Here is a 22,692-nt window from a genome sequence, read left to right on the forward strand (position 1 = left end):
ACACACACACACACACACACACACAGAGTTGCCTCGGCGATAGAAAATAACTTAATTGCCATCAGACAGAATGATATGGTAAATTGCATTTCTCCCTTGTCGCTAAATTATAGTTCCTTGTTGATTAAAAATAAACAAGTGGTGCCCCTTTTAATTTAACATGACGTCATCATAGCATATTCTTTTTTTCCTTGTTTGTAATCTTACCCTCTTTGCCTCCCCAATTTCTTGATGTCCAATTGCGATCCAATTATGATCTTGTCTCATCGCTACAACTCCCCAACGTGCTCGGGAGAGGCGAAGGTCGAGTTATGCGTCCTCTGAAACATGACCCGACAAGCCACGCTTCTCAACACCCGCTCGCTTAACCCGGAAGCCAGCTGCACCAATGTGTCAGAAAAAACACTGTTCAACTGAAAACCGAAGTCAGCTTGCAGGCGCCCGGCCTGCCACAAGGAGTCGCTAGAGCGCGATGAGCCAAGTAAAGCCCCCCCGGCCAAACCCTCATGAACCACTCAGCATGAAAGGGGAAAAAATGTAATTCTCTGATCTGGTGGAAATGTTTCTCACTCAGGACCCGGTTACGAACCCGGGTCTCCGGAGTGAGAAACAGTCACTTAACCAACTGAGCCACAAATAGTTGGCAGAACCCAGAAGATGAGGCAGACACAGCAGTACTTGAGACGGTGTATTTAATTAAGTAAAAAGTGAAGTTCTTCAGGAAAACATGTAACTCCACAACCTCAAAAGGAATCCTACAAGAACAAAGGTAATCCTCCAAGACAAAAAAGGTAAATCCACAAGGTGGAAGGTAAAGCACAAAAAGCCTCAAGAACAAAAAACAGAATTCCACAAGAGAGTCCACCGGGATCAACAAGAGTTCTCAGAGTACTAGGGCTGGGTGCTAACATACAAACACAGAGCAAAGAACAGAGGAAAACAAAGGGTTTAAATACAATCAGGGGAAACGAGGCACAGGTGCAAATAATAATGGGGATCAAGGGAAAACAAAAGGTCAAAAGGCACAATGGGGGCATCTAGTGACCAAAAACCGGAACAACCCTGGCCAAATCCTGACATATATGTCATAGTTTCCTTTTTCATGATCACAATCTTGTGAAATCCGAACCCTCCAAGATCCCCCCGCTACAGTTTCCCAATAGCTGTCCATCAACCATTCGAGACCCCTCCCACAGTCCCCCACCCGAAAGAAGAAAAACAAACACAATTAATTCCATTCTCCATCCCCAAGAACCCCCCCCCCTCAATGCACCAACAACCAAGAGAACTAAAGAGAAAAAAGGAAAAGATAGAAGAAAACAGCATAAAACAAGGCAAAAAAATGAAAACAACTGAAATCATAACAGCAATGCCAACTGTATATGTTTGTGTTCATGTCTGGCACCATTACATGTGTGTGTGTGTATTTATATGTTTTTATTTGAATGAGTGTGTTTATTTGAGAGTGTGTGTATATGCATGTGTACAAACACCTGCACGGCATCATCCTCAGGCAGGCCGACATTAGTTGTAAAAACACTGCCACTTAGTGTCATTCAAATCTACTTTTATTATGTTTTATTTGGACTTTTCCCCCCCTTTATCTGTTGACCATCTATCTCTCCCTCACACAGCAACTCCACTCCCACTTGTCTCCAATTCCACATCCCAACCCTCAGCCCATCCCATCTATCTCTCTCTCACACAGCAACTCCACTCCCACTTGTCTCCAATTCCACATCCCAACCCTCAGCCCATCCCATCTATCTCTCTCTCACACAGCAACTCCACTCCCACTTGTCTCCAATTCCACATCCCAACCCTCAGCCCATCCCATCTATCTCTCTCTCACACAGCAACTCCACTCCCACTTGTCTCCAATTCCACATCCCAACCCTCAGCCCATCCCATCTATCTCTCTCTCACACAGCAACTCCACTCCCACTTGTCTCCAATTCCACATCCCAACCCTCAGCCCATCCCATCTATCTCTCTCTCACACAGCAACTCCACACCCACTTGTCTCCAATTCCACATCCCAACCCTCAGCCCATCCCATCTATCTCTCTCTCACACAGCAACTCCACTCCCACTTGTCTCCAATTCCACATCCCAACCCTCAGCCCATCCCATCTATCTCTCCCTCACACAGCAACTCCACTCCCACTTATCTCCAATTCCACATCCCAACCCTCAGCCCATCCCATCTATCTCTCCCTCACACAGCAACTCCACTCCCACTTGTCTCCAATTCCACATCCCAACCCTCAGCCCATCCCATCTCTCTCTCTCACACAGCAACTCCACTCCCACTTATCTCCAATTCCACATCCCAACCCTCAGCCCATCCCATCTATCTCTCCCTCACACAGCAACTCCACTCCCACTTGTCTCCAATTCCACATCCCAACCCTCAGCCCATCCTATCTATCTCTCTCTCACACAGCAACTCCACTCCCACTTGTCTCCAATTCCACATCCCAACCCTCAGTCCATCCCATCTATCTCTCTCACACAGCAACTCCACTCCCACTTGTCTCCAATTCCCCATCCCAACCCTCAGCTTCCCTCAGCCCATCCCATCTATCTCTCTCCCACACAGCAACTCCACTCCCACTTGTCTCCAATTCCCCATCCCAACCCTCAGCTTCCCTCAGCCCATCCCATCTATCTCTCTCCCACACAGCAACTCCACTCCCACTTGTCTCCAATTCCCCATCCCAACCCTCAGCTTCCCTCAGCCCATCCCATCTATCTCTCTCCCACACAGCAACTCCACTCCCACTTGTCTCCAATTCCCCATCCCAACCCTCAGCTTCCCTCAGCCCATCCCATCTATCTCTCTCTCACACAGCAACTCCACTCCCACTTGTCTCCAATTCCCCATCCCAACTCTCAGCTTCCCTCAGCCCATCCCATCTATCTCTGCTGGCCACCCACTTCGTGTTTCTACGCAACACATATCGTTCAACTATGTTATGATGTTTAACATACAATTTCAATGTATCTAATTGAATAGAATCCACAGATTGCGTGTTGAAGATAAATAATTTTACTAAGAGTATTAGTATATTAGAAATTGACTGACCCGGTCTCTCCAGATCTCCTGACAGTGCAATTTCTAGGGTCAATTTTAGATCAGTGCTATGCATTTTCAGCCATTCCTGAACCTGAGACCAGAAACAGGCTAGCTGAGGACAATACCAAAATAAATGGCCTATTGATTCTGTATCCTCACAACAACACCTGCAGAGCTCTCCCTGCATATTTAGGTTGACTGTGATTGGAAGCGTGACACCAACTGATGTCTCTCTCTCTCTCCCTCTCACTTAAATGACAAGGATGTGCACACATTTGTTATCCTGTCTACACTCAGAGGAATAGCTTTTGATCGGTGTTATAGCTTTTATGTCCCTCAACCAAGATATGGTGGAGTCAGGCAGTCAGCCATCATTCCACTGCTTCTACTCTGTGTCATATGCCAAAGAATAGGCTAGGAACCATCCAGGTAGGTCAGAAACAATATGGTTGGGTTCAGGTAGGTCTGGAACAATATGGGGTTGAGTTCAGGTAGGTCTGGAACAATATGGTTGAGTTCAGGTGGGTCAGGAACAATATGGTTGAGTTCAGGTAGGTCTGGAGCAACATGGTTGGGTTCAGGTAGGTCTGGAACAACATGGTTGAGTTCAGGTAGGTCTGGAACAATATGGGGTTGAATTCAGGTAGGTCTGGAACAATATGGGGTTGAATTCAGGTAGGTCTGGAACAACATGGTTGAGTTCAGGTAGGTCTGGAACAACATGGTTGAGTTCAGGTAGGTCTGGAACAACATGGTTGAGTTCAGGTAGGTCTGGAACAACATGGTTGAGTTCAGGTAGGTCTGGAACAATATGGGGTTGAATTCAGGTAGGTCTGGAACAACATGGTTGAGTTCAGGTAGGTCTGGAACAATATGGGGTTAAATTCAGGTAGGTCTGGAACAATATGGGGTTGAATTCAGGTAGGTCTGGAACAACATGGTTGAGTTCAGGTAGGTCTGGAACAATATGGGGTTGAATTCAGGTAGGTCTGGAACAATATGGGGTTGAATTCAGGTAGGTCTGGAACAACATGGTTGAGTTCAGGTAGGTCTGGAACAACATGGTTGAGTTCAGGTAGGTCTGGAACAACATGGTTGAGTTCAGGTAGGTCTGGAACAACATGGTTGAGTTCAGGTAGGTCTGGAACAATATGGGGTTGAATTCAGGTAGGTCTGGAACAACATGGTTGAGTTCAGGTAGGTCTGGAACAACATGGTTGAGTTCAGGTAGGTCTGGAACAACATGGTTGAGTTCAGGTAGGTCTGGAACAACATGGTTGAGTTCAGGTAGGTCTGGAACAATATGGGGTTGAATTCAGGTAGGTCTGGAACAACATGGTTGAGTTCAGGTAGGTCTGGAACAATATGGGGTTGAATTCAGGTAGGTCTGGAACAATATGGGGTTGAATTCAGGTAGGTCTGGAACAACATGGTTGAGTTCAGGTAGGTCTGGAACAATATGGGGTTGAATTCAGGTAGGTCTGGAACAATATGGGGTTGAATTCAGGTAGGTCTGGAACAACATGGTTGAGTTCAGGTAGGTCTGGAACAACATGGTTGAGTTCAGGTAGGTCTGGAACAACATGGTTGAGTTCAGGTAGGTCTGGAACAACATGGTTGAGTTCAGGTAGGTCTGGAACAATATGGGGTTGAATTCAGGTAGGTCTGGAACAACATGGTTGAGTTCAGGTAGGTCTGGAACAATATGGGGTTGAATTCAGGTAGGTCTGGAACAATATGGGGTTGAATTCAGGTAGGTCTGGAACAACATGGTTGAGTTCAGGTAGGTCTGGAACAATATGGGGTTGAATTCAGGTAGGTCTGGAACAATATGGGGTTGAATTCAGGTAGGTCTGGAACAACATGGTTGAGTTCAGGTAGGTCTGGAACAACATGGTTGAGTTCAGGTAGGTCTGGAACAATATGGGGTTGAATTCAGGTAGGTCTGGAACAACATGGTTGAGTTCAGGTAGGTCTGGAACAACATGGTTGAGTTCAGGTAGGTCTGGAACAACATGGTTGAGTTCAGGTAGGTCTGGAACAACATGGTTGAGTTCAGGTAGGTCTGGAACAACATGGTTGAGTTCAGGTAGGTCTGGAACAACATGGTTGAGTTCAGGTAGGTCTGGAACAATATGGGGTTGAATTCAGGTAGGTCTGGAACAATATGGTTGAGTTCAGGTAGGTCTGGAACAACATGGTTGAGTTCAGGTAGGTCTGGAACAACATGGTTTAGTTCAGGTAGGTCTGGAACAACATGGTTGAGTTCAGGTAGGTCTGGAACAGTAGTGTGTGAATATAGTGTGTGAATGGTTACGTGTAAAAGTTAAGTCCCTAAGCACTGATCTAAAGTCAGGCTGGGAAGAGGCCTGGAATACAGCCAAGCTATCTATTGATATTAGAACTGCTGGGAGTACTTTAGAGGCCCACTGACAAAACAGTTCCTTCCTCACTCTCCTCTTGTTCCTCTGATCTCGTAGAATTCACCGGTCTTTTCCAACTCAGGTGTTTGACAACAGCTGATGAGAGAGATATGTTGACACGCTGCACCAGAATGAATGAATGGCGAGAGTCAACACAACGGAACATTAGATGACTCATTCTGACTGCTGTATCAACAATAAAGAAAAACCCTTGAATGAGTAGGTGTCCAAATGTTTGACTGGTTATGTCTGTATCACCGTGTAGTGGGCCTACAATACAGTCCTCAAATGTGAATTGCCATTCAATCTAGAAACAATGCAGATGTATACTACTCCGCTTTGTTATGCATTGAGCTATAAATGTGCATGCTGAGCATGTTGAATTAGGTATAAACTGGGTGGTTCGAGCCCTGAATGCTGATTGGCTGACAGCTGTGGTATATCAGACCATATACCACAGGTATGACAAAACATGTATTTTTAGTGCTGCAACTACATTGGTAACCAGTTTATAATAGCAATAAGGCACCACAGGGGTTTGTGGTACATGGCCAATATACCACGGCTAAGGGTTGTCCAGGCGTTGCGTCGTGCCTAGGAACAGCCCTTAGCCATCTCCTCAGAACTTATTGCTAAAGTATAACATTTAAGGAACTCCAAGACAAGGTAAAAAAAAAAAAAAGGTATTTCGTGAACATCAATGGACTATTATGTTAAGCCTAAAATAAATATGCTATGAACTTCATAAAAACTAACACGTTTGGAAATTGAGGAACATTGTAATGTTTGGTGCAACCTTCGGGAATATCACAAGAACATTTTTGCAACATCCCAGGCAATTCTGGGAACTTTCAGGGAACCCATTTTCATTTGCTGGGTAGATATTGATTGCTTTACACTTAACACCCCCACCAAACTTGAAGGTCCTATCCACGAGATGACAATCCACAATGGGTCAAGAGGGTCTCGGGTAACAATAGGTTGTGCATCGTTCCATATCCACCTGGAGGATCAAGGATCCAGCTTTGAGAGATGGCATTAATCCCAGTGCTTTAAATGTACTTCAGGGACAGTACAAGGTAAGTACGGTATGACAATTTACCTCATCCATCAACAATGTTTCAGCACCAACTGTAAATGGGCATTTAACAGAACTGGTCATCAACGCCGCATGATATCGAATGAAAGAGAAGACCAAAAAAACACCTGAAACATCCGACATTTCACGTTTAATAAATATTTACATGTAAAGATGATGATAACAACAGGCTACAGATTAAAACATGCCAGTCGTCCAGTGGTTTTAAAAGGCAAGAGGTAGGGCTGAAATGTTAAACCTACAGTATACAGTAACAGTTAGCCTTCTTTACAAAACACAACTACAGTTAAAACCATACCTGGAAAACAAATCAAACTATGTCACATACCGAACATGGAATCAGGCTCACTGGCATGACAAACATACTTGACTTTTCTACAGTCAGAATCTTACAGCGTGAACAGATGTTAACCCTGATGTCCATTGTTCAAATTACACACAATCCTTCATCAATGTTAGAGGTGATGTTTCATACGATATGTGATAGTAAGTTCAAATAACAACAAAATGAAGATGACAGATACATGATAGAACCCGCTCCTCTTTTCCACCCTCTCTGTCTGCCCTCCCTGCCAGCCAGACCCAGAGTCCCTACTGCTAACATTCACAGCAAAGGTGATTCCTCCGATTCAATCCATCAGGGACCGGCGAGAATGAAAAGGACAAGCTCTCGACCATTTTCGTTTAACACCGGCTGCTTTTGTGCCTAGCGAACTAGTGGTGATTGCAATTATTAATACTAGTGCCTGCTGCTGCTGTTATTTTATTATCTTGGATGAAAAGAGAAAGTGAAACGGTGGGGAACGAAGAGGGAGAAAGGAGGGTTTCCCTTCTGAAGACGCCACTGCACTGCGTTGTGGCCTGGCCTGGATTGTTGTCCTGAGCTAATATGGCTCCCCTTGCTCCTTCATTCGCCTCCCGCTTTGCGGAACCGATTTACTTGAGGATTTTGTGGTAGGGGTAGAGGGTGAGGGAGGAGGTGAACGTGCGGATGTCGTTGATGAGCGTGGCGTCGGCCAACATGGGCGAGGCGGGCAGGAAGGTCAGCTTGGACACTTCTCCGTAGGAGGAGGTTTTAAGGGCCTGGTCTTGGTCCACTTCGCCCCCTGCGGGGTTCGGGCCGCAGCTGCTCTGGCCTACCTGGTCGTTCTCCTCTTCTCCGAAGCCTACCACCTGACACAGAGACAGGGAGAGAGAGCGAGATTACAGTACGCTCTGGAATAGCAGAGAGTAGGATAGTGCCAATGACTGTATATATTAAATGGACAAAGCGAATGAGATCCCTCTCCATTCATTCCATGGGGAATGCTCAACGCACTCCCTCTCCCTTGCACACACACACAGTCAAAGCTGGCAGACTTACGTGCACGCTGAGTTTCTTGCTGGTGGTGTCCCTGTGCTCCATGAACCAGGACACCAGCTCTGCTTTGGTGATGAGCTTCAGAGCCTCAATCTGCAGCACAGCGGGACAGGATGAGTTAATGCATGAATAAACACTCCTACCCATTCTCTCCCCCAGACGTTTGAGCCGCCCCCTCTTCCACCTAGTGCGGGTCATAGTGAAGCAAGCCTGGCATGTACACTAAATATACAAAAAGTATGTGGACACCCCTTCAAATGAGTGGATTTGGCTATTTCAGCCACCCTTGTTGCTGACAGGTGTATAAATAAAATAAAACCATTTTTTTTTTAAATCGAGCGCACAGCCATGCAATCTCCACTGATAAACATTGGCAGTAGAACGGCCTTACTGAACAGCTCAGTGACTTTCAACGTGCCACCGTCATAGGATTCCACCTTTCCAACAAGTGAGCCCTGCTACAGCTGCCCCGGTCAAATGTAAGTGCGGTCATGGTGAAGTGGAAACGTCTAGGAGCAACAATGGCTCAGCCGCAAAGTGGCAGGCCACACAAGCTCACAGGTCGGGACCGCTGAGTGCTGAAGCACGTAGCGCGTAAAAATCAACTGTCCTCGGGTTCCAATAGTCATAGTGAGTGTTGCAACAGTGCTTCAGCACTCACTGGCTTTGTAAGCAACATCAGCACAATAGAACTGTCAGAAGCTTGATGAAATGGGTTTCCATGGCTGAGCAGCCGCAAACAAGCTTAAGCTCACCATGCGCAATGCCAAGCGTCGGCTGGAGTGGTGTAAAGCTCGCCGCAATTGGACTCTGGAGCAGTGGAAACGTGTTCTCTGGAGTGATGAATCTGGCAATCCAACAGACAAATCTGGGTTTGGTGAATGCTGGAGAACACTACCTGCCCGAGTGTACAGTGCCAACGGTAAAGTTTGGTGGAGGAGGAATAATGTTCTCAGGCTGTTTTTTATGGTTCGGGCTAAGCCATTTAGTTCCAGTGAAGGGAAATCTTAATGTTACAGCCTACAATGACATTATAGACAATTCTGTGATTCCAACTTTGTGGCAACAGTTTGGCGAAGGCCCTTTCTTGTTTCAGCATGGCAAAGCCCCAATGCACAAAGCGATGGTCCATACAGAAATGGTTTGTCGAGATCTGCACAGAGCCCTTACCTCAATCCCATCAAACACCTTTGGGATTAATTGGAATGCCGAATTGCGAGACAGGCCTAATCGTCCAACATCAGTGCCCGACCTCACTAATGCTCCTGGCTGAATGGAACCAAGTGCCCGCAGCAATGTTCCAACATTGAATGGAAAGCTTTCACAGAATAGTGGAGGCTGTTATAGCAGAAAATGGGGGACCAACTCTATATTAAATGCCCATGATTTTGGAACGAGATGTTCGACAAGCAGGTGTCCACATACCTTTGGTCATGTATTGTATATGATGGAGGGGTAGGGCCCCCAGAGGAGAGCCACACCTGATGTCGACATTATGACAGAGTTGGAGTAAACCAAGGGGCTGTGACCGTGTACAGTCTTACCTCTCTGTTGAGTCGGTCGAAGACGTACTGCTGGGTGACCACCTCGAACCAGTTGCGGTCCACCTCCTCCCCCAGGTGCGTGTCCTCACACTCTTTGAGCTTGATGAGAGCGGTCACCTGGGTCTTGAAGGCCTCGTCCGTGAGGTTGGTCATCTTCTCCCCGAAGCTCACCAGGAACTCCTCGATCTTGGTCTCCACGTAGTCCGTGCTGGGAGGGAGAGAAACGGACACCGGGTGCGTCAGACTGCCTCTTATTTGTATTCAAAAAACCGAAAGGGGATGGCATCTCTCAAAAAGAGAGTTATTTTCAATGCATCTGTGCTCTTTTTTAAATTTTTATACAAATCTTGCCCTTGTAATCTTTCGATAACCTTCTCAGGCTTATGTGAAGCATATTGTACTGCTACTGTGTAATGCACTTCTATATTCAACAATGCTAACCATCTGACCTGAACATGACGCTACCCTCCTTCTCCTCTGAACTGCCCCTGACAAAACATCAGCAGCGGTCACTGACCCTGATGCACAACTACAAGTTGGGTTTCCTTATGCATGTCGAATATTCCAATACGTCACACATGAAATTAAATAATCGTATCGCAACAACATTTTGATAGCGTAGCGTAAGAGATATACAGTGCTGGTGACTCACTTGAACTTGGTGGCCTGCGTTTCCACGGTGATGGAGAAGCCTAGGACTCCCGAAGTGTTTCTGCATGTGGGGTACACCTGATAGCTGATGGATACAAGGTCAGAGTTCAAATCAGTCAACACTACTCTGTTAAGTAGTGGTTATTAAGTAGTAGTTACTTATTAGATATTATTACACATTAGTTCTTTATTCTTTTAGTTATGGGGGGGGGGGGGGGACACTAACCCAAGAGTCTCCTTTGTCCTGAGGAAATCAAAGCAAGGCTCCTCCATGTGCATCTGGGAAAAGAGCAGCAAAGATAGCACTTCATTAAAGGGGCGGCAGGGTAGCCTAGTGGTTTGAGCATTGGACTAGTAAACGAAAGGTTGCAAGTTCAAATCCCCGAGCTGACAAGGTACAAAATCTGTCGTTCTGCCCCTGAACAGGCAGTTAAACCCACCGTTCCAGGCCGTGAAAATAAGAATTTGTTCTTAACTGACTTGCCTAGTGAAATAAATAAAATAAAATTTTTAAAAGGGACAATTTTGGCAAATCAGTTGAACTCGTGGATAACATGTTGATGTCTCCGCATGCAGTTTCAAAGAAGTTGTTAACTAGCGTAACAGCTACCATACCATAGACTTCCAGTCATTGCGTGAACGCTAGTTAGCATTGGCTCTCGAAACTACCTATTACTTCGTTCATACAGGATGCAGACATAAAAATGGTATCAATGAGTTCATCTGACTCTGAGGAAGTAGATAAAGGGCGTAGCAAAATCCTGAAGTATCCCTTTAACCCATAACACCACTCACTGACTCAGGGTTCTATTTTCAAAAACCTAACGCAATGGTAAATCGAATCGCTGGCGGTAGCACTATAGTTCTGGAGGTGTGTCCAAAATAGTATTTGTTTTCACAGCTCGAATTATGAGCTCAATAGTTGGCAGTGGTTCGAAAGGGCTAGGTTTTGATGAATAAACAAACTGTAGGTATGACGAAAACTTGGCCACACACTGGCCAATCAAAGCATTCCATGGATTAATACTGCACTGCATGCATTTGCCTCAAGTTCTGTATGTTATTGACGGTCTTTGCCTTGTCATCAACTCCAATTTGGCTGAGGGCATGGACTATTCTCATCCTGGTCCATTGTGGATTGATACTACAGTTTATTATAGGCTACATTAACAAATAGCCTAATAGCAACAGAAAAAAATATAAAACAGTACTTGCTCAACACCTGTTTGGATTGTCGGCAGTCAGGTCAACATTGTTGTAATTGGCTGTAGTATAGCCTGGCCTACACGTCTTTATGCATCGCACTTCTCCCAAAATAAATCAAATACTAACCTCTCGTAAATTCTATTGTACGTGTGAAACACGTTCTCAATAAGCAAAATATAGCCTAGGCCTGTCGTTGATACTTAAATTATTAAGTAAGTCAGGAGGGAGGAGTGCATCTTTGGTAACCCGAGGGGATCTCTGGGATAGATACTTGAACAAATGAAATGAAGTACGCAGGTAGGATGTGCAGCATCTTTTCAAGTCAAGGCACTCTGACGAATAGACCATTTAAACACCTTTTAGGGATAGGATACTTTGCAAGGCCAGGATAAAAATAAGACAAGACACATTGCTGTTGAAGCAGCCTTATTAGTCTAGGCCTAGGATAAGGGTAAACTACAGAGGGCTTGAAATGAAAAACAAGCATCTGTTTTTTTAAAACAATAATATTTCCAAATAGGATGGGCTGCAGGACATTGTCACGTTTGCTCTTGTATTTAAGGACACATCTCAAATATTGCCACCCGTCCCACCTCGGCGCAAACTAACATGCGTTTGACACTTAGAACCCTTAGTATTCCAGTCAAGCCTTGTTAGCTACGACACTTACCACCAGTAACTCCATCAGCGTGTGTTCTCTCAGGTTCTTCAGGCCTGACTGGACAAGGACAGAAAAATACAGGCTATTTATCGACCTCAAAAGACCAGACACAGACCGAACTGGAATGTTGAGCGAAGGTCGGGGGAAATGTTGGGCGAAGGTTGGCCGACCGTTGGCTGAACGTTAGGTACCTGGTAGTAGACAGTAACTTCAGAGTTGGCATCTCCTTTGTTGAGGGACTTGACTTTGCACAGGTGAGGCTTCTGAGGAAGCTCCACCACCCTGAAGAGCACAGGGACCTCCACGGACAGACGCTTGAACTGCAGTTTGCTGTAGAGCGCAGAAGATTATTGCATTTACATGTTATTCATCTAGCTGACAGTCTTGTACAGAGTGACTTACAATCAGTTCATTCAACTAAAGTAGGTCATACCAACCACAAATCTCAATCATTGCAAGTAATAACAATAGTAAGGAAGTGCTGCGTTGGTTGACGATAATAAAAAGAGGGGGCTTATAATTGTCCTGTTACACACAGGTGTGTGATGTAAATGTTTTATTGAATTTATTTCTTTGCATTTGCCATCTCCCCCCAGAGACACCCGCAGGGAGTGGGGTCACGGCCAGGGTCGCCATTGTACAGGGCCCCTGCTAAGCTTAAGGGCACTGCGACAGATTTGTTTTCTTCACTTTGGTCGGCTCCGGAATTTGAACCAGCAACCTTTCGGTTACTGGTCCAACGCGCTAACCTGAAGGCTACAGACCTGCTTTTCAGAGTTAAGAAAGAGAATGCGGAGGATACTTACTCAATAAAATACTGCAGAAACTTCATTGACTCCTGTGGGCAAAGAACAGTTGCATAATGCCTATTAAGCATGATTATTATAGCATGGGGATAGCAGCAGAATAATTCAAATGTATTACTTCACATCACCTACTTGATTAGGACAATAATCAACATGTAAGAAAGATCTGGGATGCCAGCGCCGGGGTTAGCGCTAAAACAGCTATTTTAGTCCGTCTTCTCTAGACAAGCTAAAAACAGTGTGTGTATGTTTTAGTGTTTGTGTGCATCAGACAGTGTTCGTGTGTGTTTATAAAGAGGCTTACAGTACTGGTGAAGTGTGTGCGTTTCTGAATGTGTCAGTTTGTGCTCACAGTGCTCGTGAAGTTGCCCTGCACCAGCCCCTCGGTGTAGAGCTGGGCTTTGAGGCCGCTGACAAAGGTCATGAGGTCCTCCACGGTGAGGCCCTTCATGATGGCCTGGTACTTCTGGATGACCGACCAGCGACAGTGTTCCAGGATCAACAGACGCACGTCCCTGAGAGAGGGAGGGGAAAGGAAGGAGAGAGAGATGTAGGAAAGAGGGGGAGGAAGAGAAAAAAATGGGTGTTCACATAATTCATCCCACCAATTTATCAGTGTTACTGTTTTGTAGTTTTATTGTAGTTTTATCACTTTTACAACTGACTCGTGTTCCGAAAGAGAGAGAGGGATAAATACAGCTAGAGAGAGACACATAAGAAGAAAATGAGTGGGTGGATTTGCAAAGAACGAGCAGCCAGATACTGTATGCGACACAGTGCTTGAAACCCAACTCACTTCCCCAGCCTCTCTGGCTTGATAAGGATGTTGAAGTAGGTCTTCTTCAGCTGCTCTGCGAACATGTTAAACACACCGGGCTCAGCCGTGAAGTCTGCCAGGTGGTCCACTATCAAGTTCAACAGCAACTAACACAGGGACAGAGGCAGGGAGGTTGAGTTGGCAGGAGGTCAGCTTTAGGGTTGTCTGAAGCTAGGGAACATTTGTTGAAGTGCAGAATGGGTTTATAGACAAAGTGTACAATACATTAGGAAAACATTCCTAATATGGAGTTGCACTCCTTCACTTTTGCCCTCAGAACAGCCTCAATTCGTTGGGGCATGGACTCGACAAGGTGTCGAAAGCGTTCCACAGGGATGCTGGCCCATGTTGACTCCAATGCTTCCCACAGTTGTGTCAAGTTGGCTGGATGTCCTTTTGGTGGTGGACCTTCTTGACACACATGGGAACTGTTGAGTGTGAAAACCCCAGCAGCGTTGCAGTTCTTGACACACTCAAACCGGTGCGCCTGGCACATGTTACCATACCCCGTTCCAAGGCACTAAAATCTTTTGTCTTGCCCACTCACCCGTTGAATGGTACACAATACACAATTCATGTCTCAAGACTTAAAAATCCTTCTTCCACCTGTCTCCTCCGCTTCATCTACACGGACTGAAAAACAGCTTCTATCTCAAGGTCATCAGACTGTTAAACAGCCATCACTAACTCAGAGAAGCTGCTGCCTACATAGAGACTCACTTGTCATTTAAAAAAAATTCCACTTTAATAATGTTTACATATTTTACATTACTCATCTCATTTGTATATACTCTCTCATACCATCACCTCTCATCCATATTTTTATATGTACATATTCGTATTCCATCCCTTTAGATTTGTGTGTATTAGGTAGTTATTGGGGAATTGTTAGATATTACTGCACTGTCGGAACTAGAAGCACAAGCTAACCATGTGTATGTGACCAATAAAATTTGATATGCATGTACAGTATGTATGTATGTATGTATGTATGTATGTATGTATGTATGTATGTATGTATGTATGTATGTATGTATGTATGTATGTATGTATGTATGTATGTATGTATGTATGTATGTATGTATGTATGTATGTATGTATGTATGTATGTATGTATGTATGTATGTATGTATTCATGCAACACTCACAGGCAGCTTGTGGTTGAAGCCCTTGACCCTGATGACGAGTCCGTGCTCCCCAGCAATCAGTTTGTACTCCAGTTGGGCCACATCAGCCTCGTAGGCCGGCTCTGCCAGGTTATGGGCCAAGATGTTCACAAAGATGTCAAACAGCACCAGGCTACAGGGGCACAATAGATAGACATTTAGAAAGGACCTCTAGAACTTTTGCAGCTAGGAGCGATTGTGAATAGCAATCAAAAGCAAAGATTTTGTAAGACATTGATTCATATAAAAACACTAACTTCTCTGGAGATTTCTGAATCATTGGGGAGAGGAGGTTGAAACGGACATAAGCTAACAGGAGAAAATGAAAGAGGGAATGTATTAAATCACGAGAACATTGTCATTTGAAATGTGTTAAATAGCCTTGTAGCTACTAACATTTCTGTCTTACACATATTGAAAAAGAGTAAATCACATGTCACTATAATTCCCTTGGGTTATATATATTACCAAAGTAAGCCAACAAAAGAACACACTCCAATAAACACAGACACACCTTTAGGTATCTTGAACTTATTGTCCTTTTTGAACCAGAGACAGCCCCTCTCATTGTTCACTATCCGCACCGGGACTTCAGTGTCTGGACAGTCCGATGGTTTCAGGGTGAAATCCGTTGCTATGGAAACAAAGGAACAGGATATAAGCCTATTGTCTGTGTCAATCCCAGGATTTATTTATGTTTGATAAAAAATCTAATAAAAAAAAAAAATGATAGGAATATGGCCCCAAATCTTTTTACACATTAATAGACTGAAAAGTGAATATTGAAGAGTAAATGTGATTGGTGCACAACACTGTCCATCACCTGTACTGACCAATGAACTTGTTCTCAGCAGGCAGGTGGAGGTCGGGGTTGAGGTCAAAGTCTCCGGCCCAGCGCCGTGCCCACTCCTCAGGGAGGTCTGCCAGTACAGAACAGGACACTCAGTCAGTCACAGACCAACACACCACATGAACATCACACACTATCTTAATCATGTCACGAAATGAGCCGCTGAATATACGGCCACAGAGAATATAGATTTCAGGAAAAAAAAACAATTTAATCCATTTTAAAATAAGGCTGTAATGTAACAAAATGTGGAAAAAGTCAAATGTGTCTGATGACTTTCCAAATGCACTGTAAACCTACTTTGCAGTTAACATTTAATTTAGAAGGTTGAGGGAAAAGCCTTTGTCTGTCTGTCTACCCAGAAGACGGTTATCTTTAACGCTAACTGGCAACGTATGTGCCACACAGACAAACAGGGAAATATTGCTGGAAATTAATTGGCAGATGGCATAAAAAGCCAAATGTCACACTAATTGTGGCCAAACAGGTGTGGGATAACGTCAATGTGAATTTAATTGGATCTTGAGGTGTCTGTGACGTGTGAGATTTGTTTGTGGTGGAACACGTGGGGGAAAAACACACGCACTTTCAGAATTGTTTGGCGAGTTACTCATAGGTGGTACTGGAAGCTCGCAATTGACCTGTTGCACAACCCCCTGCTCTAGGATGGTGTTATATACCAAGCTAACATATAAATTGTTTAAAGATATTCATACAATGGAGCATTTAGCCATTTGATAGGACCCCTGGAGGTAAACATGCCTGGGTGAGCAGAAATAATAACAGAAAGCATGGGCATGGATCACAACATAAATGGCAGACGTCGTCAGCAATGGAATAATTATACAGACAAAGTAGGCCTACTAAACAACGGCAAGTAGACAGATAAAAACGACCGCATTGGCCTCAGCAAAGTCTACAGAAAATACCTTGACTGAACTACAATGACTAGCTATGGATTCTGACTCATACGTGTTCGGAGAAGGGCAGACTTGTGCCCTGAGACTAGTGGCGGTGCGAGTGTCTGGGGAGGTTATTTTGAGCACACATGGCTTGAGTGAAAGAGAGTTGCGTGCTGGCAGCTGAAAATTGCTTTATTCTGATCACGGAATAAAAATATATAAAAAATACGTTTGTCATAATCGTATTTGGAAAAATCTCCAAATCCGTTATGATACTCGTTTTGTAAGAGTACTCGGCACGTCCCTACAGCACTGTAAGAAGAATCATTTAAAGGTAATATCTTGTTATGATGACAATAACAGCTATTGTAGGTCCAATTCAGCAAATCTCACTAAGCAAATCCTGGGCCGGTATTCAGTGTCTCAGAGTAGTGCAGATCTAGGATCAGGTTGGCCTTTTAGATCAAAATGAATGGAAAAGCGGCACCTGATCCTAGATCAGCACTCCTAATCAGAGACACTTGCTCTTACCCTCGATGCTGTAGTTGGTGCCGAACCACTTCTCCTTGTGGGAGCAGTAGCCCTCGTGCTCCGGGGACAGCAGTAGCAGGTTGGCCCTCTCTGGGGTAAGCAGGGCCAGGGCCAAGGAGATCACCTGTAGAGGACAGCATTACAGTTGCAGTAGACTTTGGTATGGGCAATTGTTATGACAATAGTGTGGGGTGACCTAACTTTTTAGGGCCTGCAACAGTACAAAGAGTGTCCAGAAATGAGCCATTACAGATTAACTAGGAATGATCCAATGACGACTTGGTGAGACAAACAGGCAGTACCTCTGGGTTATACTCAAACATGAGCTGGTCTCCAGTCAGGAAGTCCTCTTTGGGGAAGAGCTGCATGTTCTCACAGATGTTCTCCACGTACTCTATGGGGTCGGTCTGTGGTGGGACAGAAGTTCGTACAGAGACCTCAGTCACTTATGACATGCTTATGATGCGTTATGTCATGGCAATGACAGCTTAAAGTCAGCTTCGCCACAGAGGGTTAGACCGGGAAGTGTGACTGTACCTGCTCCTGGTAGTGGAACTCATTGGCTTCGATCTTCTGGATTTCTTCATAGATCCTCTGCTGTGGACCCAGAGTCTGCAGCATCTTCATATACTGGAACACTAGATGAACCACCTGTACAGGGAAAACGGCTGCACTTTACATTCAGACTGTGTGTGTCATCACACATGGGCGTGTGTGTGTATATAAGTTTTTGCACAGTGTGTGTGTGTGTCATCACACATTGGCACGTGTGGGTTTGTGTTTTTGCATGTGTGTGTGCGTGTGCGTCTGTGTGTCTGTGTGTGCGCGCCAGTTGACCTGATGAAAGTTCTGGAATCCTTCATCAGTGAGCGTGATGGATATGGAAAAGATGGAGTAGGTGGTGTTCTGGTCAAAGCCTGTCTCACTGTTCCCTCCAAACAGAGCCAGGGCCCAGCACTTCTTCCGGAGCAAGGATAGGATGCTGCCGGCGCCTTCGTGCCCAATCAACCAGGAGATATAGTGCAGGGGCTTCACCCTACACGGAGACACGAAGACAAACCAAGCAGTTTGTGTGGAGCGCAGGATAATTGTGAGGTGGAAATATAAGCTAAATTAGTCTATGAACGGTTCAACAGGTGAGGGTGCCATTGTTGAGGGGGGCTTACCTGTACTGCTTGCCCTGAGGAGGTAACGCCCAGGTGACTGTCAGAGCATGCACCTTCCTCACAGGAACAACTGCCACACACACATGATTGAAATTGAGGAATTGGTACAGTCAGTAAGTAAGCACAGGTTGATAAAATGACATGTATGAATGTTAGTTTAAAGCCTGTGTACTTCTGTAGAGCTTGTTGAAGGTTGGTGTGTCGAACGGGTCCTGGAGGTCAGAGAAGTCAGGCCTCGGTTGGGCGCTGCAAAAAAGTGACAGAGTGAGCGAGCGCGAGTATGTTTGACAGCATGTATGTGGCCGTGTGCACTTACTTGTTGGGCACCTTGCTGAAGACCTCTCTAACCCATTCCTCCAGTGTGTTCAATGTCTCTGATGGACAGATAAGGACAGTTGAGTCAAGTTGATTTCAACAGATCGACTACAATCGCCATTAATTTCAGTAGACGGACCACAATCCTCATTAATTTCAGTAGACTGACTACAATTCCTATTCACTTCAGTAGAGTAGGGATCCTTTGTGTCTGGCTAGCTACCTTTGGACTGCACTGTGAGGGTCATGTAGTGAGCAGAGTAGTATCTCTTCCAGAAGTCTCGGAGACGCTGGTAGGTGTTGATCTGCTTCTCTCTGGGCTCGTGCTTCAGGGTCTGAGCATTTCCTGGGGGAGACAGAGGACAGGACGAGGACATATGTTATTACACCTTTAATTAACGTTTTAACATAGTGTAATAACTTGAATGACTGAAATAACTGTTATTCCGCATTATTAACCGTGCAGATAGACATTAACATCCATAAGCAAGTAATAAAAGCTCACCGTGCACATATTTAAAAGGCAGACATCACTTGACGATCACAGAGACATTTACAAGCAGGAAAGTGCAAATGAAAATGCATCTAACTATTTGTTTTACAAGCAGGACAAAGTAGAATTAGAATGTTTGTCGAACAACGGAAGCCTTTGGTACCTGGGTAGCATTTGCGATGGAGGAGAGATAATTGGGAAATGACAGCCAATGTGTGTATCCTTACCCCAGCAGAACTTGCCCATGGGGTGCTTGGGCCTGGCCAGGCTTCCGAACAGCATCTCCTTGCGGTGGGAGTCTGATGGACGAGCCAGTTGGTACTCTGCACATCAAAGGGAGAGGCATGGACAATCCATTAGAGGAGTGAGAGTGGGAACTGTGACTGAGGCTGGGGCATGGAAAAAGGCTGTGGTATTCAACATTGGAAGGGTCTCAGTTGTCTGCACTGGTCTCTCTTCGTCTTGAGTCCTTCATTCATGCTGACCAGCTGTGTGAAACCAATCTGAGCAGATGAAGGAGCAAGGGGGAGGCTTCTTTAGACTATTGAGATGCGGCCGTGGTTTCCTCTTACTATTCCCCGACTCACCACTGTCCACTGCTTCCACCTCTCTGTCGATGGCGTCCTCGATCATCAGCGGGCAGATGAAGAACTGGGCCCATCTGGGGATTGGGAGAGATCATCCAATGACAAACTGCACACCTCGTATTCATTAGGCACGAAACGGAAGGACACGTTTTGAAACAGAGAGTAAACTTGTCCAATAATAAATACTTATTTTAATTTTCCATTGCAAAAGTTTTTGAACAGTGTGCACTATTGTAAACGACCCTGGACAAGTTAGATTTAGGTCCACTTTTGAGGCATGAAAACAGCTAACAAAAGGTTGGTTTGGGGCTGAACTGCTCCTTTGAGGCTTGCTTGGCTCACCTGTCAAGAGCCTCGCGGAAGTACTTCCTCTGGACGTCAAACTGGAAGATGGTCCGCTCACAGTCGGTGGAGGCATTGTCGCTTCCGCCGTGCTTCTTCAGGAAGGCATCGAAACCGTTCTCAGCGGGGTACTTCTCACTGCCCATGAACACCACTGAGAGAAAAGAGAGGAAAAGAGTGAGGGAGTGAGAGAGAGAGAGTGCAAAGAGAGAGAGAGATAGTCAAGAGATTTGAGGGAAGACCAGGTAAAGAAATAGAGAGAAACAGACAGACGTGTTGTTTAGAGGTAGTGTTCCAATGTAGTGTTAGATTGAGAATGTGCACCATTTTCTGTAGCGCTACAGTACACAAGGTCCCCTGGAAAAAGAACTCACTGTGCTCAAGGAAATGGGCCAGGCCTGGAAGGTCCTCCGGGTCACTGAAGCTCCCCACACTGATACAGAGAGCAGCTGCAGACTTGGAGACACGGGAGGGATGAGTACACACATTAAAAAACACACACACAACATGCACGAGCATGCAAGCACACACTTTTTCATTTGATAAATTCCATCAGTCCCCACACTTTATCACACTATCCTAGAGTGAACTAGCTGGTTGCATAGCACCCTTGTGGCTATGCTCCCTCTGTGAGCTGTTGGATCACTCATCTGAAAGCATTAGCCTAGTATTGTGCTATAGGGAAACCAACCTGTTTCTCTGAACTCCCCTTCTTCTGTTTCCCTTCTTGCTCCTCATCTAGCTCCTCAAAGTCACTGTCGTGCTCTTCTTCCGCATCCTCGTCCTCCTCTTCTGTGCCCTCCCCTGAATCCCCCTCTTCTTCCGCTTCCTCTCCACCTCCTGATGCTCCGTCCTCTTCCTCCTCCTCCTCTCCACAGGCGTCCTTGCCGTCTGCCCCGCTAAAGTCTGAGATGAGGAGAACTCTCAGGCCATTGGTCAGCTCGATATACCTTCAGAGCGAGTAAAATAAATGAATATGATAAGCCAGTTCTACTTCAGTGAAACTGAAACATCACAACCTGGGACGGGTAGAGAAATTCGCACGCACTCTGATGATGCAGCTATTAATCTCGGTTAACCCTGAACTAGTATTGTGGAATTGGTCAGCTGCTCAATTAAGTTCTGGGTCCATACCAGTATGTTTCCGTAGATTTTTCAGAGGGAGATTACGCGTCTATATCGGAATTTAGAAATGTTCTTTATTTCAAGTTGGTCTTACCTGTACTTCTTAGGATCGCTGGGTGACTTGTTGATCTGGAGGTCTCCCTGGTCTTCTTCACCTCCTACCACTCCATCCCCCGCAGCCAGGTCCCTGGGCTCGGCTTGGGGTGGTGGCGGCTCACCATGGTCTGGTGCAGACACCTGCCCAGGGCCGCCTGCTGCAGAACTATTCACTTTACCCGTCTGAGGCATTCTCTCAGGAGCTGCAGGTTTCTCACTGCAATTGCACAACATGAAACCCTTCAGTATAAAGAGCCAAGAATGTGTGAAATTGAGCAAGCATCCGGAATCAACCCGTATCCCCCCACCCACTTATTCCTATATATCTGAGGGTGTGAGACCGGTTTAAGGGACTTTGGGGGGGGGGGGGGTCGCCACACTGCCTACACATTTCCAACCCCTTCAGATCGAATAGATAGGGGCAGGTGGGAATCAGGAGATAACTGTGACAGTAGTTAGCTAGCAGGTCTGATGCTGAAATGTGGTGGCCAGACTAATCGCATTGTAGCTAAACAAGATCAGCAATTATGTTGTTACGCTGGCTAGTGTTTGTGGATACATCATGCACTGGCTGACTAGCTAGCTACCAAGGCTAACTATTTGCAACGTCAAAGAGCAGTGGAAGATTCGGAAGATAGCTAGCTAACGTAAAACGTTAGTACCATACGCTGACTTGATGAAACGGATAAGACACATTAGTTCAGTGTCACGTATGCACAAAAAAGGGGTATCAACAGCCAGGGTCTGTTACTTTCTAGCTAGCTACGTCACTGTCAATTCAGGTCATCAGTCAAAACACAAAATTGCAAAATAAGAAGAAAAAAAATACAAAATTGCAGACAGCGGGCGCTAGCTAGCTAAGAGTTAGCTAGCATGACGACTTTCAGTAATCCCATCCGGCTTTCGATAGCAGCCAAACCGCCATTGAAATGTCGGATTTTGAATACAAAAACTGCTCTGTATCAAGGTGTATAACACAATACCACTAACTAATGAAAACAACAAATATTGGCTATTATGCACAGCGTTTGTAAATGTACTTACCTTTTTTTCTAAATAATGAAAGTTATCTAGCGCTAGTCTCGACAACCTAACCCACTACCCAATCGTGTGCACGCCGCGATATGATTCGCTGGGAACAAAGCACAGAGCAACAACGGAACATCTGATTGCTTCAAACAGAAAATATATTTTACGACATACATTAATGCTTGTTTGTTAGTCCGGTGCAAAACATTTCAGCGAAGAAAAAAAACACACACCCGGTTAAACAGGATTTATACACCGGTGAAGTGTGTGCGTGCGCGTTTTCACATATCTTCATATACTCTGGATGGGATTATCTCAGCCATTGCATGAACGGATTTCATCCACATGCATGATTGATCCGCGATATGCCCATGAAAAATACTCACCACAATTTTCCACAACACCACCAATTCATGATTATTTTTTCAGGTGGGATATGACGGG

The 22,692-nt window shown here is 45.2% G+C and overlaps 1 protein-coding gene across 1 annotated transcript; it reads right to left on the minus strand.

Moving 5' to 3' along the window:
• Positions 1-6,716: 6,716 nt before the first annotated feature.
• On the minus strand, positions 6,717-22,379 carry nrd1b (nardilysin b (N-arginine dibasic convertase)). The gene is made up of 29 exons (XM_046301549.1): positions 22,264-22,379; positions 21,218-21,436; positions 20,690-20,948; positions 20,373-20,454; positions 19,999-20,152; positions 19,657-19,730; positions 19,297-19,392; positions 18,800-18,922; positions 18,578-18,635; positions 18,434-18,507; positions 18,262-18,331; positions 17,933-18,131; positions 17,633-17,746; positions 17,398-17,502; positions 17,096-17,219; positions 15,646-15,732; positions 15,327-15,446; positions 15,070-15,121; positions 14,795-14,945; positions 13,626-13,753; positions 13,182-13,344; positions 12,830-12,861; positions 12,215-12,353; positions 12,033-12,080; positions 10,383-10,435; positions 10,158-10,241; positions 9,506-9,713; positions 7,965-8,054; positions 6,717-7,774 (listed from the first exon to the last, which is right to left on the minus strand). Exons 2-29 carry the CDS (start codon positions 21,409-21,411, stop codon positions 7,538-7,540), a joined length of 3,318 nt encoding a protein of 1,105 aa, XP_046157505.1. The 5' UTR covers positions 21,412-21,436; positions 22,264-22,379; the 3' UTR covers positions 6,717-7,537.
• Positions 22,380-22,692: the final 313 nt, after the last annotated feature.

Source organism: Oncorhynchus gorbuscha, linkage group LG15 (genome assembly GCF_021184085.1).
Source record: "Oncorhynchus gorbuscha isolate QuinsamMale2020 ecotype Even-year linkage group LG15, OgorEven_v1.0, whole genome shotgun sequence".
Lineage (NCBI taxonomy): Eukaryota > Metazoa > Chordata > Actinopteri > Salmoniformes > Salmonidae > Oncorhynchus > Oncorhynchus gorbuscha.

Bases quoted from the DNA above. Each gene is read 5' to 3' on its own strand.
- nrd1b (XM_046301549.1), bottom strand. From the start codon at position 21,411: ATGCCTCAGACGGGTAAAGTGAATAGTTCTGCAGCAGGCGGCCCTGGG. The intron at 17,503-17,632 runs GTACAGTCACAC...GTCCCACCACAG, and splicing joins AGTTCCACTACCAGGAGCAG to ACCGACCCCATAGAGTACGT. The intron at 15,447-15,645 runs GTCAGTACAGGT...TTGTTTCCATAG, and splicing joins TGCTGAGAACAAGTTCATTG to CAACGGATTTCACCCTGAAA.